We start from the raw sequence: 16,955 nt of genomic DNA, 5'->3' as shown, positions 1-16,955 counted from the left end.
AACATATCAAGCAAAGAAACCCATCTTAGCTTCTAAAAAATATCAGAAGAACTACACAGAATTAGCAGAACATGTTTCTGTCTCTGCGTTTCACCTGCTAGCACTGGATGTGGACAAGCTAAGCTTGTCTGAACATTTCAAGCAAAGAAACCCATCTCGGCTTCTAAATAATTGCAGACGAACTACACGGAATTAGCAGAACATGTCTCTGTGTTTACCTTCTAGAGCTGGATGTGGACAAGCTCAGCTTGTCTGAACATATCAAGCAAAGAAACCCATCTTAGCTTCTAAAAAATATCAGAAGAACTACACAGAATTAGCAGAACATGTCTCTGTCTCTGCGTTTCACCTGCTAGCACTGGATGTGGACAAGCTAAGCTTGTCTGAACATTTCAAGCAATGAAACCCATCTCGGCTTCTTGTTTTGTCAGTCGGAAACAAACATAAAGCACCTCCTTCGAGCCGGAGTTGAACCAGCGACCTAAGGATTTCTGACATTATGAATCTACAGTCCTCCGCTCTACCAACTGAGCTATCGAAGGGAACGCATCACTTTTGAGAACACCCAATAACAAGGACATGGACATAACAGAAACCTTTATCACACTGTGGAAATGCTTGTTTAAAACTGGTTCATTGTTGACTAAAGTCAGACTTACCTGCTTGAAATAATTGCAGAAGAACTACACAGAATTAGAAGAACATGTCTCTGTGTTTTACCTTCTAGAGCTGGATGTGGACAAGCTCAGCTTGTCTGAACATATCAAGCAAAGAAACCCATCTCAGCTTCTAAATAATTGCAGAAGAACTACATGGAATTAGCAGAACATGTTTCTTTCTCTGCGTTTCACCTGCTAGCACTGGATGTGGACAAGCTAAGCTTGTCTGAACATTTCAAGCAAAGAAACCCATCTCGGCTTCTAAATAATTGCAGAAGAACTACACAGAATTGGCATAACATATCTTTGTCTGTGTGTTTTACCTTCTAGCGCTGGATGTGGACAAGCTAAGCTTGTCTGAACATATCAAGCAATGAAACCCATCTCGGCTTCTTGTTTTGTCAGTCGGACACAAACATAAAGCACCTCCTTCGAGCCGGAGTTGAACCAGCGACCTAAGGATTTCTGACATTATGAATCTACAGTCCTCCGCTCTACCAACTGAGCTATCGAAGGGAACGCATCACTTTTGAGAACACCCAATAACAAGGACATGGACATAACAGAAACCTTTATCACACTGTGGAAATGCTTGTTTAAAACTGGTTCATTGTTGACTAAAGTCAGACTTACCTGCTTGAAATAATTGCAGACGAACTACACAGAATTAGAAGAACATGTCTCTGTGTTTTACCTTCTAGAGCTGGATGTGGACAAGCTCAGCTTGTCTGAACATATCAAGCAAAGAAACCCATCTCAGCTTCTAAATAATTGCAGAAGAACTACATGGAATTAGCAGAACATGTTTCTTTCTCTGCGTTTCACCTGCTAGCACTGGATGTGGACAAGCTAAGCTTGTCTGAACATTTCAAGCAAAGAAACCCATCTCGGCTTCTAAATAATTGCAGACGAACTACACAGAATTAGAAGAACATGTCTCTGTGTTTCACCTGCTAGCGCTGGATGTGGACAAACTCAGCTTGTCTGAACAAATCAAGCAATGAAACCCATCTTAGCTTCTAAAAATTGCAGAAGAACTACACAGAATTAGCAGAACATGTTTCTGTCTCTGCGTTTCACCTGCTAGCACTGGATGTGGACAAGCTAAGCTTGTCTGAACATTTCAAGCAAAGAAACCCATCTCGGCTTCTAAATAATTGCAGACGAACTACACGGAATTAGCAGAACATGTCTCTGTGTTTTACCTTCTAGCGCTGGATGTGGACAAGCTCAGCTTGTCTGAACATATCAAGCAAAGAAACCCATCTTAGCTTCTAAAGACTATCAGAAGAACTACACAGAATTAGCAGAACATGTTTCTGTCTCTGCGTTTCACCTGCTAGCACTGGATGTGGACAAGCTAAGCTTGTCTGAACATTTCAAGCAAAGAAACCCATCTCGGCTTCTAAATAATTGCAGACGAACTACACGGAATTAGCAGAACATGTCTCTGTGTTTTACCTTCTAGCGCTGGATGTGGACAAGCTAAGCTTGTCTGAACATATCAAGCAAAGAAACCCATCTCGGCTTCTAAATAATTGCAGAAGAACTACACAGAATTGGCATAACATATCTTTGTCTGTGTGTTTTACCTTCTAGCGCTGGATGTGGACAAGCTAAGCTTGTCTGAACATATCAAGCAAAGAAACCCATCTCGGCTTCTTGTTTTGTCAGTCGGAAACAAACATAAAGCAACTCCTTCGAGCCGGAGTTGAACCAGCGACCTAAGGATTTCTGACATTATGAATCTACAGTCCACCGCTCTACCAACTGAGCTATCGAAGGGAACGCATCACTTTTGCGAACACCCAATAACAAGGACATGGACATAACAGAAACCTTTATTACACTGTGGAAATGCTTGTTTAAAACTGGTTCATTGTTGACTAAAGTCAGACTTACCTGCTTGAAATAATTGCAGAAGAACTACACAGAATTAGAAGAACATGTCTCTGTGTTTCACCTGCTAGCGCTGGATGTGGACAAGCTCAGCTTGTCTGAACATATCAAGCAAAGAAACCCATCTTAGCTTCTAAAAAATATCAGAAGAACTACACAGAATTAGCAGAACATGTTTCTTTCTCTGCGTTTCACCTGCTAGCACTGGATGTGGACAAGCTAAGCTTGTCTGAACATTTCAAGCAAAGAAACCCATCTCGGCTTCTAAATAATTGCAGAAGAACTACACGGAATTAGAAGAACATGTCTCTGTGTTTTACCTTCTAGCGCTGGATGTGGACAAGCTCAGCTTGTCTGAACATATCAAGCAAAGAAACCCATCTTAGCTTCTAAAAAATATCAGAAGAACTACACAGAATTAGCAGAACATGTTTCTTTCTCTGCGTTTCACCTGCTAGCACTGGATGTGGACAAGCTAAGCTTGTCTGAACATATCAAGCAAAGAAACCCATCTCGGCTTCTAAATAATTGCAGAAGAACTACACAGAATTGGCATAACATATCTTTGTCTGTGTGTTTTACCTTCTAGCGCTGGATGTGGACAAGCTCAGCTTGTCTGAACATATCAAGCAAAGAAACCCATCTCAGCTTCTAAATAATTGCAGAAGAACTACACGGAATTAGCAGAACATGTCTCTGTGTTTTACCTTCTAGCGCTGGATGTGGACAAGCTAAGCTTGTCTGAACATATCAAGCAATGAAACCCATCTCGGCTTCTTGTTTTGTCAGTCGGACACAAACATAAAGCACCTCCTTCGAGCCGGAGTTGAACCAGCGACCTAAGGATTTCTGACATTATGAATCTACAGTCCTCCGCTCTACCAACTGAGCTATCGAAGGGAACGCATCACTTTTGAGAACACCCAATAACAAGGACATGGACATAACCGAAACCTTTATTACACTGTGGAAATGCTTGTTTAAAACTGGTTCATTGTTGACTAAAGTCAGACTTACCTGCTTGAAATAATTGCAGAAGAACTACACAGAATTAGCAGAACATGTTTCTGTCTCTGCGTTTCACCTGCTAGCACTGGATGTGGACAAGCTAAGCTTGTCTGAACATTTCAAGCAAAGAAACCCATCTCGGCTTCTAAATAATTGCAGACGAACTACACGGAATTAGCAGAACATGTCTCTGTGTTTTACCTTCTAGCGCTGGATGTGGACAAGCTCAGCTTGTCTGAACATATCAAGCAAAGAAACCCATCTTAGCTTCTAAAAAATATCAGAAGAACTACACAGAATTAGCAGAACATGTTTCTGTCTCTGCGTTTCACCTGCTAGCACTGGATGTGGACAAGCTAAGCTTGTCTGAACATATCAAGGAATGAAACCCATCTCGGCTTCTTGTTTTGTCAGTCGGAAACAAACATAAAGCACCTCCTTCGAGCCGGAGTTGAACCAGCAACCTAAGGATTTCTGACATTATGAATCTACAGTCATCCGCTCTACCAACTGAGCTATCGAAGGGAACGCATCACTTTTGAGAACACCCAATAACAAGGACATGGACATAGCAGAAACCTTTATTACACTGTGGAAATGCTTGTTTAAAACTGGTTCATTGTTGACTAAAGTCAGACTTACCTGCTTGAAATAATTGCAGAAGAACTACACAGAATTAGAAGAACATGTCTCTGTGTTTCACCTGCTAGCGCTGGATGTGGACAAACTCAGCTTGTCTGAACATATCAAGCAAAGAAACCCATCTTAGCTTCTAAAAAATATCAGAAGAACTACACAGAATTAGCAGAACATGTTTCTGTCTCTGCGTTTCACCTGCTAGCACTGGATGTGGACAAGCTAGGCTTGTCTGAACATATCAAGCAAAGAAACCCATCTTAGCTTCTAAAAAATATCAGAAGAACTATACAAAATTAGCAGAACATGTTTCTGTCTCTGCGTTTCACCTGCTAGCACTGGATGTGGACAAGCTCAGCTTGTCTGAACATTTCAAGCAAAGAAACCCATCTCGGCTTCTAAATAATTGCAGAAGAACTACACGGAATTAGCAGAACATGTCTCTGTGTTTTACCTTCTAGCGCTGGATGTGGACAAGCTCAGCTTGTCTGAACATATCAAGCAAAGAAACCCATCTTAGCTTCTAAAAAATATCAGAAGAACTACACAGAATTAGCAGAACATGTTTCTGTCTCTGCGTTTCACCTGCTAGCACTGGATGTGGACAAGCTAAGCTTGTCTGAACATATCAAGGAATGAAACCCATCTCGGCTTCTTGTTTTGTCAGTCGGAAACAAACATAAAGCACCTCCTTCGAGCCGGAGTTGAACCAGCAACCTAAGGATTTCTGACATTATGAATCTACAGTCATCCGCTCTACCAACTGAGCTATCGAAGGGAACGCATCACTTTTGAGAACACCCAATAACAAGGACATGGACATAGCAGAAACCTTTATTACACTGTGGAAATGCTTGTTTAAAACTGGTTCATTGTTGACTAAAGTCAGACTTACCTGCTTGAAATAATTGCAGAAGAACTACACAGAATTAGAAGAACATGTCTCTGTGTTTCACCTGCTAGCGCTGGATGTGGACAAACTCAGCTTGTCTGAACATATCAAGCAAAGAAACCCATCTTAGCTTCTAAAAAATATCAGAAGAACTATACAAAATTAGCAGAACATGTTTCTGTCTCTGCGTTTCACCTGCTAGCACTGGATGTGGACAAGCTCAGCTTGTCTGAACATTTCAAGCAAAGAAACCCATCTCGGCTTCTAAATAATTGCAGAAGAACTACACGGAATTAGCAGAACATGTCTCTGTGTTTTACCTTCTAGCGCTGGATGTGGACAAGCTCAGCTTGTCTGAACATATCAAGCAAAGAAACCCATCTCGGCTTCTAAATAATTGCAGAAGAACTACACAGAATTAGCAGAACATGTTTCTGTCTCTGCGTTTCACCTGCTAGCACTGGATGTGGACAAGCTAAGCTTGTCTGAACATTTCAAGCAAAGAAACCCATCTCGGCTTCTAAATAATTGCAGACGAACTACACGGAATTAGCAGAACATGTCTCTGTGTTTTACCTTCTAGCGCTGGATGTGGACAAGCTCAGCTTGTCTGAACATATCAAGCAAAGAAACCCATCTTAGCTTTTAAAAAATATCAGAAGAACTACACAGAATTAGCAGAACATGTTTCTGTCTCTGCGTTTCACCTGCTAGCACTGGATGTGGACAAGCTAAGCTTGTCTGAACATTTCAAGCAAAGAAACCCATCTCGGCTTCTAAATAATTGCAGACGAACTACACGGAATTAGCAGAACATGTCTCTGTGTTTTACCTTCTAGAGCTGGATGTGGACAAGCTCAGCTTGTCTGAACATATCAAGCAAAGAAACCCATCTCAGCTTCTAAATAATTGCAGAAGAACTACACGGAATTAGCAGAACATGTCTCTGTGTTTTACCTTCTAGCGCTGGATGTGGACAAGCTAAGCTTGTCTGAACATATCAAGCAATGAAACCCACCTCGGCTTCTTGTTTTGTCAGTCGGAAACAAACATAAAGCACCTCCTTCGAGCCGGAGTTGAACCAGCAACCTAAGGATTTCTGACATTATGAATCTACAGTCGTCCGCTCTACCGACTGAGCTATCGAAGGGAACGCATCACTTTTGAGAACACCCAATAACAAGGACATGGACATAACAGAAACCTTTATTACACTGTGGAAATGCTTGTTTAAAACTGGTTCATTGTTGACTAAAGTCAGACTTACCTGCTTGAAATAATTGCAGAAGAACTACACAGAATTAGAAGAACATGTCTCTGTGTTTCACCTGCTAGCGCTGGATGTGGACAAGCTCAGCTTGTCTGAACATATCAAGCAAAGAAACCCATCTTAGCTTCTAAAAAATATCAGAAGAACTATACAAAATTAGCAGAACATGTTTCTGTCTCTGCGTTTCACCTGCTAGCACTGGATGTGGACAAGCTAAGCTTGTCTGAACATATCAAGCAAAGAAACCCATCTCGGCTTCTAAATAATTGCAGAAGAACTACACAGAATTGGCATAACATATCTTTGTCTGTGTGTTTTACCTTCTAGCGCTGGATGTGGACAAGCTAAGCTTGTCTGAACATTTCAAGCAAAGAAACCCATCTCGGCTTCTAAATAATTGCAGAAGAACTACACAAAATGAGCAGAACATGTCTTTCTCTGCATTTCACCTGCTAGCGCTGGATGTGAATCTACAGTCCTCCGCTCTACCAACTGAGCTATCGAAGGGAACGCATCACTTTTGAGAACACCCAATAACAAGGACATGGACATAATAGAAACCTTTATTACACTGTGGAAATGCTTGTTTAAAACTGGTTCATTGTTGACTAAAGTCAGACTTACCTGCTTGAAATAATTGCAGAAGAACTACACAGAATTAGAAGAACATGTCTCTGTGTTTCACCTGCTAGCGCTGGATGTGGACAAGCTCAGCTTGTCTGAACATTTCAAGCAAAGAAACCCATCTCGGCTTCTAAATAATTGCAGACGAACTACACGGAATTAGCAGAACATGTCTCTGTGTTTTTACTTCTAGCGCTGGATGTGGACAAACTCAGCTTGTCTGAACATATCAAGCAAAGAAACCCATCTTAGCTTCTAAAAATATCAGAAGAACTACACAGAATTAGCAGAACATGTTTCTGTCTCTGCGTTTCACCTGCTAGCACTGGATGTGGACAAGCTAAGCTTGTCTGAACATTTCAAGCAAAGAAACCCATCTCGGCTTCTAAATAATTGCAGACGAACTACACGGAATTAGCAGAACATGTCTCTGTGTTTTACCTTCTAGCGCTGGATGTGGACAAGCTAAGCTTGTCTGAACATATCAAGCAATGAAACCCATCTCGGCTTCTTGTTTTGTCAGTCGGACACAAACATAAAGCACCTCCTTCGAGCCGGAGTTGAACCAGCGACCTAAGGATTTCTGACATTATGAATCTACAGTCCTCCGCTCTACCAACTGAGCTATCGAAGGGAACGCATCACTTTTGAGAACACCCAATAACAAGGACATGGACATAACAGAAACCTTTATCACACTGTGGAAATGCTTGTTTAAAACTGGTCAGACTTACCTGCTTGAAATAATTGCAGAAGAACTACACGGAAATAGCAGAACATGTCTCTGCGTTTCACCTTCTAGCGCTGGATGTGGACAAGCTCAGCTTGTCTGAACATATCAAGCAAAGAAACCCATCTCGGCTTCTAAATAATTGCAGAAGAACTACACAGAATAGACATAACATATCTTTGTCTGTGTGTTTTACCTTCTAGTGCTGGATGTGGACAAGTTAATCTTGTCTGAACATTTCAAGCAAAGAAACCCATCTCGGCTTCTAAATAATTGCAGAAGATAATAAACAGGAATATTCAGTTATATGTAGCGACTTAGCAGCAACTCTGATTACAATTAAAGATACGATAATGAAATCTAGACCCGATTTACTTGTGGAAATTATGCAGGTGTTGTATAGAATTCACAAAGCAGGGTATGAGGTGGGGTTTGTGTGGGTACAGGCGCACATGTGTGTGGAGGGTAATCAGGAGGCAGATGTGGTGGCAAAGAAGGCCGTGCTGGAGGAAAGAGTTCAAATTAATTTACAATATGGGTTACCGGATTACACAGAAATAATAAATTGGTCAGTGAAAGAAATGTGGCAAAAATCATGGGAAAACGAAAGAAAGGGGAGAACATATTATTCAGAACAAAGAACTTTAGAGAAAGGAAGATGTGATTTTAGAGGTAAGATGCAGTAGTTCTGTCCAGACTGAGATTTGGGCACTGTGGGCTGGCTCTGATTGGTAAACACCCTGATGGAAAATGTGAATGTGGAGACAAGGAAACAGTGAAGCATGTATTAGTTCTTTGTAGAAAATACTCTCGCCAAAGGAGGAAATTGTTTAGAGACCTGGGAGCAATTGGAGAAACTATATTTAGCATGCGCACCCTAGTTAACTTAGATAGTTGGAACAAAATGAAGAAAGTGATCGAGCGCCTACATAAAACTGGTTTATACAAAATGATATAGGCAATTAGCGTTGAGATGTGAATAGCGAACAGAGGAGGGCAGCAATACGCCACAGATGCGTCTAGTCTGCCGGAAACAAGAACAAGAAGAAGAAGAAGCTGAAAGCGGAAGTGGAGTTTTCCGGCGTCCTTGTGTGAGAGAAGCGACTGCGGACAGACTGTGAAGATGAACAGTTACAGACACTTATTTGTAAGTCTGTTTCTACTGAAAGTGTGCGTTTCCATTGTATAATTATCATTCAACTAATTAAATATGTATATGTGTCTGGATAGCCGTGGAAAAGGAAAAGCGCGGATAGAAAGTGCGAAGCTAACGTTAGGGGTCAAAGCCGCCGGAAGAGTTAGCATTAGCTTAGCTTAGCTTAGCTTAGCTTCCGCGGTAGTTTAACGAGCACTTCTCGCCTCTAGCCGCTTGTATTCGATGTAATATGTATGTAACATTAAACGTGTTTAAAAGCGGGTTCAGTAATGCCACCCACGTCCTCGTGTGTCTGTGTGTGTGTGTGTGTGTGATGACTTTGCCGGTTTGTTGTTGTTTTGCAGGCGCTCCAGCAGGTGGCGCGGCGGACCTTCACCAGCTCCGCCCGCCGACAGGTCGACAACAAAGTCCCACAGAAACAGAAGGCGTTTCAGGTAAATCCACAAGAAACCGCTCACGTTACTACAGTATTATAAGACCCTGTTTTAAACCACGTAACGTCTCGTTTGACCTTAAGTTTTACTTTTGACCTTCAGATGTGCTGTTATGATCATGGTGTTCAAAAACTGTCCGATTTCCTGACAACCTTTTTAAAGACTATAATAATTCACATTTGTAGTTATAGCGTTTGTAATCTCATCTAGTACAGTGTCAGTGGTTTAGGTAGTCAAAGTTTTCCTTTATGTGCGAAGCTGGGATGAAATACTATGCGTGACCTCAGTGTTTCCCACAGGAGACTGGAAGAAAAGTCAGGTTCATTTTTAAATGCTTCAATCTGTTGCACTTTGAGACTGAAATTAAGAGGCTAGATCTAAGAAGAACCTTCTGTTTTTGTAAACAATTTAATCATGAACACATTCAGGATTTCCCTCGGTTTCTGGAGGGGTTTAGGTGCTGCTGTTGCGGTCAAATTACTTCTTACCCCGAGGAGGTACTTTGACGTAAAACCGTCAAAATCTATTATCATCACAATATTTATAAAAAAAAAAAAACACATGCAGGATGCAGTTTTCCACATTACACTCAGTGATGTGAAACAACTATGCTCAGTGATGAAGTAATTGCAATCTCCTAAAGTACAACTTCATAAGAATCGCAAAAAAAAACATTTGGTGAAAGAGGCGAAGTCGGTGAAGGGATCAGAATTGGGATTATCCAACCAGCTGTAGGGTTTGGTATCAGTTGGATTGTATCTTTTATCTCGTCCGTACTCTTATTTGCTCGGTTCTTTATCAATGCTCTTACCGGACGAGAACTCTCAGCATAGTTTTATTTCTTTTCATTCAGCTAAGGTAAAAACACTTTTGGTGCCTAAGAACAGGATTTGTAAACGAGTACTGATTTACACATCGCTGAACTTCAGTGGTGCCCCGCCACCTTTGTGGTTATGAGAAGTGTAAAAATATATTCGGTTCGTAATGAGACTTGGCCCTTCACAGTCAATTAATTCAATTAGGCAATTAATGGGAAACGCTCGACTCGGCTCAATTATTCAATTTTCTCCGGTTTTATTGCTATGATACAAAGTTGTAGTTCTTTTTTTGTCTGAATAAATTATTCTTAGCAAGTTGGTTTAAAAAACAACAACAAAAAGCTAATTAAGTATTTTGTTACGTATAAGTGGTTTGATCTCATGTAAAGTGATTAACATCATTTATATCCGCCTCAGAGGATATCCTTATTAATATGAGGTCACTCTGTGATTCTGTCATAGTTTCCTTTTGCAAAACATTAAACATCATCTTGTTACCCGTTATCCGGCAGGAGGTTACAGCTTCAAAGCGAGTTTGTGATCTCACAGTTCTCTTTGCCCTGAGTGATAGTTAGTTTACCCAGAATGAAACCAATGTCTAAACCCAAAATTTCCACCGACTGCACCGGTAACTGCCGGACCTGCTGCAAAACGATCTTAATGCTCATTCACTGAATAAGAAGAGAAAGACAAACATTTCATTACCATTCTGGTCAGACAGCAGACGTCTGTGAGATCACAAAAACATCTTAAAAGATCTAAAACCGATGCTGGACAGCAGGAAAAAAAAATAAATGACGCTGTGATATTTCTCAGTAGGTAACAAAATCACAAGGTCACAGACGGAGTGCAGAGGTCTCAAATAAGGGTATTATATGCTATATGAAGCTGTAGTGAGTCGTCCAAATCCTTTTTAGTCCGTGTTTTCAGGGTTAAACTTGAGAAACTGTTCACTGCTGCCACAGAATGACTAAGCATTACCCTCATGCATGTAAGAGTTATGAGAAATGTTGCTGCTTGCGGCCTCTGAAAATGTAAACAAAGGTTTTCATAAACACAGAGAATAGATAAGAACATAAGCTAAGAATCTTGAAAGGCTTAAAGCAGACCTGTTTAATGAGGTCAGATACTTCCTCCCTCTGTGGCAGTTCAGTCTCGTTTGGAGAAATCAAACCTTGAAAATATGAGGCAAAAAAAATCTGACCATGTTACATAAACTCCAGTTCTCTATATGAGAACTTCAGGAATATACATGATTTTATATTACAGATGCTGAATGGTGCGTATTTTCATTTCTTTAGCAGTGGTTCTTCTCATGAAGCCATGAAACTTCTGTCATTGTAGCTCCAAAGATAAGTAGCTGGTATCTAACAAGTGAAGTACTAATGATGCATGTTGGACCTGCAGTGAGTTAAATACCTACACGCAGTACTTGTTGAGCTTCACTGATGTCGAGCAAGGCCGGGGAGTAGATTATAGTGTCTGCTGCTGCTGCTTTCACAGCTCAGGCAGCCAAACGTCGCCCCTGCTAGTGTGAAAATGAAGAACTTGGTGATTTAACAAGCTGCCCAGGTGTCTTGTAGACTAAACAAACTAGTTTTATGGCTGGTTTGTTCTCCTGCGCTGGTGATGGCCGCTGAAATATGCTTTTTACAACCCGCAATGATTGAATCCAGTCTGCATGATGAGCTGTAGACCTTTTGATGCCTGATGGGTCATCGCACCCTGAAGAGCTCTGACTCTCTAAACAGTCCCTTTAAGTCTCTAATGGGGACTCTGCTCAAACATGTGCTGGTTCATCATGTTAACTGTGAGGATACGTTGCTTTTCTTTGTCATTTATGAGTAAATGAAGAGTCTTTGGGTTTTGGACTCTTGGTTTCACAAAGGGCACTTTGGGCTCTGGTAATACATTTTATAGACTAACTGATTTAAAAATAATAATAATAATAATCTGCACACTGATGGACAATAAAATATAATTGGTAATTGCAGCCTTAATGCAAATTTCCAAAAGGCCAGTCTGGTTGTTTTACTAGATTATTGTGGGTGAAAATGATCATGATAGCAGCCAATGCCAATATTTAGAAGAAGTTAAATAAATTGGACACTCAGACTTGCAGTCTAACTGAATTACTGTGAAGAACAAGCTAAAGGAGAGGAAATCAGTTGTAAATAAGGTTGGTCTCAGTAATCTGAGTTTCTTAATAATCTGAATTGTTTTCCCATCTAGGAGGACAATTGTACGTGAAAGGATTTTGTTTTCAGCTCTCCTCCATCGACATAACATTTAAAGAGACGACTGAACTGGTCTTTTGCTGAGATTTGACGAGAAGGAAAATATAGAATATCTCCAGATGTGTCTCTTTAAAATAAAGTAGTGTAGCAAATAACTTTCCTGTTGACTACGGCTAGAACAAGTAGTGTTTCTTTAAAAGCCAGGCTTAAACGTGAGCTTGAAAAGGTCTTCAGGTAAGTTTAGTGGTGACCCCTTTTTAGCAGCTTGTTCGATGTCTCCAGTAGAAGTTTGTACAATAAACAAACATACAGTAGAAGAAGAAAAGCCTGGGACTGATTTGTTTTGTTTTTTTTATGACCCAGGTGTAAAAATCCAGTCATCTTGCAGAGGTGTCGCTCATTGTACCAGTGATTCAATGCCGTTTGTTGCCGTTCTAAGTTTTCTATCATTTTCTCGCCCGCAGGAGGATAACGGGATGCCAGTTCACTTAAAAGGAGGCACCGTCGACGCTCTGTTGTACAGAACAACGATGACCCTCACTGTCCTGGGTGAGAAGATCCCCATCTGCTTTAAACTTCCTGCAGATTTATTTCTCTAAAAGTTGAGCTTGCAACAATTTGCCTTACACCAAAACAGCATGAGAAAAGTAGATAAGGTAACGGGACCTTCTGAGGTGATTACAGCCAGCGGCCTGCTTACTTTAGTTAAACAAAACCTAAATAACCCCAATAAACACTCAAGCTGCAACTGTATACATTACATTAACGAGAAAAAGTCCATATGAAGGGTTCAACAGCGTGTATCTAGAGATAAATCAGGATTATACACACTCGCTCGGCCGCACTGCGACACACCAAACAAACATTGCAAACAATGTTCATTCAAATAACTTAAATGGTCCGGATTCAAATAGATGTCCTCCTCGGTAAGAAAAAAAAGATACCAGGTGAAGCGTGGTGAGACCCCGCAGTCAATAATATAAACAGCTAACTTACGCAACCTCGCCACAGTCTGTTTAGGCGATGGGATGATGCAGAAAAGTCCCAACATAATCCACCAAAAAGCGTTATTCCTTGGTTGAGTTCATCTGGCAATCCTGTAACACAGAACCCACTAAACTTCCGACCAATTCACCTGTTGCAGCTACGTAAAGGAAAGTCCATATAACAATGATGCTTAATGATCCGGTGTTGAAGAACTATTGTGAGGCAGGATCAGGTGCGACGAAGGCGTTTCGCAGACTGATGAAGACTTAATTTAGCAAGGTTTAATGAGACTTGGACAAGGACATACAGAGCCAGCATACCAACACCAACTCTCAAGAATACTTCCTCTCTGGAGATATTTATCCGTCTTTGATCTACAGAGTTTAACTAAGTGTCTGAATAAGGTTCATGTTCACCCTCTATCCATGTGTGAAGACTCTGTTGGTTCAAATCAAGACACGTTGTGTGTCCTTCATGCAACACTTTCTACATAGTGCCAGTCTGTCTGATTTTTATATTCCAATGCTGTGTCAGGTTGGAATCTATGACTCTCCATGAGTTGTACTCTAATCTGCGGAGCCAGTACGTTCTTGTAAACATTCTCCTAAGATTCCCAGAGAATATCTGCCAACCCTTTATCAGTCTAAATGTCTCCCTAACAAGGACAGTTACATGAGAGAATGAACTAGAGCTGGAAGGTCAGTGAACACTTATAGGGTCGCTAACGACTCCAAGATAGACCTGTCTTACATCATTTAAGAAATATCTTTAGATCCGTCGTCTCTGCTTTTGTTGCTGCACAGTTGTTGTTTAATCTAACTGTTCTACATCATGTCCCGCTAACCGGCCTTGTTTTTCCTTTCAGGAGCTGCGTATGTTGTGTATGAACTGGTGAAGGCAGCGTTCCCTCAGAAGAAATAACGACTCCGCTGCTTCAGCCGTTTACTTCCACTTTAAAAACAGGCCAGCCGCTCTGTTGTTGTATAGAAAGATGATGATCCTCCGTCTGTGCCGGGCTGCGTGTTTCCTGTCATGGTGGGATGTTGTTTCACGTTCATGGGATCAATATTTATTTCTTGTAATCTCTCTGATGACATCAATTAAAAAAAAATGCCTCTCATGACTAAAACCTGTTGATGAGTGTTTCTTTGATTTCTTAAATACAGCACAGGCTCTTGTCGATGCTTTCGTCCAGGCAGTAGGTCTCGTAGATGCGCAGCCCCTCGCCATGTAGACGCTGTGGCTCGGAGTCACTCGGCTCCGGACTCAGGGTGTTATCGTTGAATTCCTCTGGAGGAAACAACAAAAGGGTTTAAACAGGCAGACTGAAAGCGAGGTCACGGGTCCTTTGACATATTTTATGTTGCAGGGTCAAATTGTTATTGATGCTTTTAAATATTTCACTAAAAAAAAAAAGACTCATGCATGTCAGACATGTTTCCAATAACTAAACTTGACCTTACTTGAGTCTGTCTTGAAGCTTGCATAGCTACTTTCAAAGTTTTAGTGCATACATTTAGCTCGACCTTGAAAATTTAAAAGTTATTTTAAATGATTTATAAATTGATTTCCAGGAACATTTGACACCTGCTGTACTCTGTTGATGCTCTGATCCCTTGGAAATTTGTCTTGTTTTAAGACTTTGTATTTGGCTCAAACACCTTTTATTACACTCAGTATCCAGTTTATCAGGCACACCTAGCAAATACTAATAATATTCAGTCTACTACAACATCCCTGCAGTAAATCCTCCCCTCATGAAGCTTATGATGTTCAGTTTTGGTGCAACTGTATGATCATTACAGAAGATCCAGTATTCATCCTGTGTACTAATACTTACCAGATACCTAAATGTAAAATACACTATAAAAGTTGAAGTCTGGCATTGAAAATGTTAAGTAACAGTACTAAGTAGTAAAAGCATTAAATGTCACAGTATTTTCTCTTGTAGTTGGTTGAGGCTATGCTAATTATTTCACATTGGCAGCACTTAATGATCATTTTCATTATGTGTCTTGTTGTAAAGTAAACTAGTAATTACATCTGTCAGGTTAATGTAGTGAAGAAAAAAGATCAACATTTCTTCTTTTTTGTAGTGTAGTTGAAGGAAAAAAAAAACTCAAGTAAGAGATCTCAAATATGTTCCTGTACAGTACTTTAGTAAATGTACTTAGTTACTTTGCACCGCTGGTGGTTTGTGCTGCTGTTGAACTTTACAGGTGTTTCTATTATCTTCAGTATTCTTCAGTATTTCCTCACTATGGCCACTGTGTGGATACTGTAACTCTAAATTAAGGGAGAAAATGTAAATACTAGGAATGTAATTTTGAACACAGACAAACCTTCACAGGGAGTGCTGTGTAGAAATAAGCTTTCGCCAACAGTTATGCATTTGTTGATTCATGATAAATTTAACAGTCAATGCCTTGCCTCACATGAGAAGATTTTTTATATATTGCTTCAAGTAAATGTTTCAAAATCTTTGTACAAATCAGGAAACTGCATATTTTTGGTAGTAACACTGTGTGTTTTCTGTCACTAGAGGGCGATGTTACAAAGAAATCAGCTGGTACTCTGGGCAGGTCTCTGAATGACATCTTCATGTTCAGGGATTAATGCTCTTTAACATTTAGGATAGTCCTAAACCTGTCCATATGTAAATAACCACATCCTCTAACGACCTTCTGTTTCTTGTTTTCAAGCTTAAAAACAAACCTAAAACATCCCGAATAGGAATGTCTCATTTAGCAAATACCTCATGTTCATCTTCAGTCTTGGGTGGAATCTCTCTGCTGTCTGTTTTAATTTAACTCGAGAGTGTAGAAGGAGACAGCCCCGGGCCTGTTCTACTATCAGTCCACACCCAGCACAGAGAAAGATTAACACTTTAAAGTAACCAGATGAGCTGAAGAGCCTCCATCTACACGGATCAGCACTCAGGAATCTGCTGCGTAAGCAAAGGCGAAGCAAAGTGGACGGTGCTGAAAACCAGGAGGGGACGGTCCAAGAAACCTGCCAACTGAGAAAAAAAAGTCATTTGATGATTTTGGCAACATTTATGTGAAATTTAATTGATAACCTTCAGAGTTAGTCGGAGACAGAGCAAGCTGAAGGGCAGCAGAGGGCCATAAGGGGGCGCTGTCATCATTTAACTATTTAAATGTTCTGGTTTTGATGACTAATAAAAAAGTCAGATTGTATAGGAGTAATGAGAAAATGTTGCTACTTCTCAGCTGATTAATTACCTCAGTAAACACTTTCCTGATGAGTTTATGGTCTCAGTCGCTAGTTTCAAGTCTTCTTCAACACAGCCTGATGTTCATTTAGTAAATTATGGTCCCATTTAGAGGACAGCGACCAGGAAGCAGGGAGGCTTTAGGGCGGGACTACTTGTGATTGACAGGTCACTACAACCAACCTGTCAATCAGGATAGAGATTTGGTTATACTAAAAGACACTCTCAGAAGTTGGCGGTTCATTTTTTCTGGAAAGTACATTTTAAACCTGTTTTTCGTTAGTCAAAATAAGCATCCCTGTTAACATCAGTCAATGTTAATTACGGATGCACCTTTTGTACCAAGCTAGCTACCTCCACCCTCTGGTCC

At 40.5% G+C, this 16,955-nt stretch overlaps 1 protein-coding gene and 4 non-coding genes across 5 annotated transcripts; 1 reads left to right on the top strand and 4 right to left on the bottom strand.

Annotated features, from left to right (window-relative positions):
- Nucleotides 1–453: 453 nt before the first annotated feature.
- trnay-gua lies at nt 454–542 on the bottom strand. The gene is given in 2 exon segments: nt 454–489; nt 506–542. It is a non-coding gene; the product is annotated as a tRNA-Tyr (tRNA).
- Nucleotides 543–1,086: 544 nt separating this feature from the next.
- trnay-gua lies at nt 1,087–1,175 on the bottom strand. Its single transcript is given in 2 exon segments — nt 1,087–1,122; nt 1,139–1,175. It is a non-coding gene; the product is annotated as a tRNA-Tyr (tRNA).
- Nucleotides 1,176–3,369: 2,194 nt separating this feature from the next.
- Nucleotides 3,370–3,458, bottom strand: trnay-gua. The gene is given in 2 exon segments: nt 3,370–3,405; nt 3,422–3,458. It is a non-coding gene; the product is annotated as a tRNA-Tyr (tRNA).
- Nucleotides 3,459–7,533: 4,075 nt separating this feature from the next.
- On the bottom strand, nt 7,534–7,622 carry trnay-gua. The gene is given in 2 exon segments: nt 7,534–7,569; nt 7,586–7,622. It is a non-coding gene; the product is annotated as a tRNA-Tyr (tRNA).
- A 1,089-nt stretch (nt 7,623–8,711) lies between these two features.
- LOC119881863 (cytochrome c oxidase subunit 7A2, mitochondrial-like) lies at nt 8,712–14,479 on the top strand. The gene is made up of 4 exons (XM_038691963.1): nt 8,712–8,865; nt 9,219–9,308; nt 12,828–12,912; nt 14,216–14,479. Exons 1-4 carry the CDS (start codon nt 8,842–8,844, stop codon nt 14,269–14,271), a joined length of 255 nt encoding a protein of 84 aa, XP_038547891.1. The 5' UTR covers nt 8,712–8,841; the 3' UTR covers nt 14,272–14,479.
- The last annotated feature ends 2,476 nt before the right edge of the window (nt 14,480–16,955 follow it).

This window comes from Micropterus salmoides, unplaced genomic scaffold (genome assembly GCF_014851395.1).
Source record: "Micropterus salmoides isolate LMB-PRFRI ecotype aquatic unplaced genomic scaffold, ASM1485139v1 Ms_hic_scaffold_2772, whole genome shotgun sequence".
NCBI lineage: Eukaryota > Metazoa > Chordata > Actinopteri > Centrarchiformes > Centrarchidae > Micropterus > Micropterus salmoides.
Note: the sequence above shows the minus strand (reverse complement) of the source record. Positions and strands in the feature narration are given on the sequence as shown.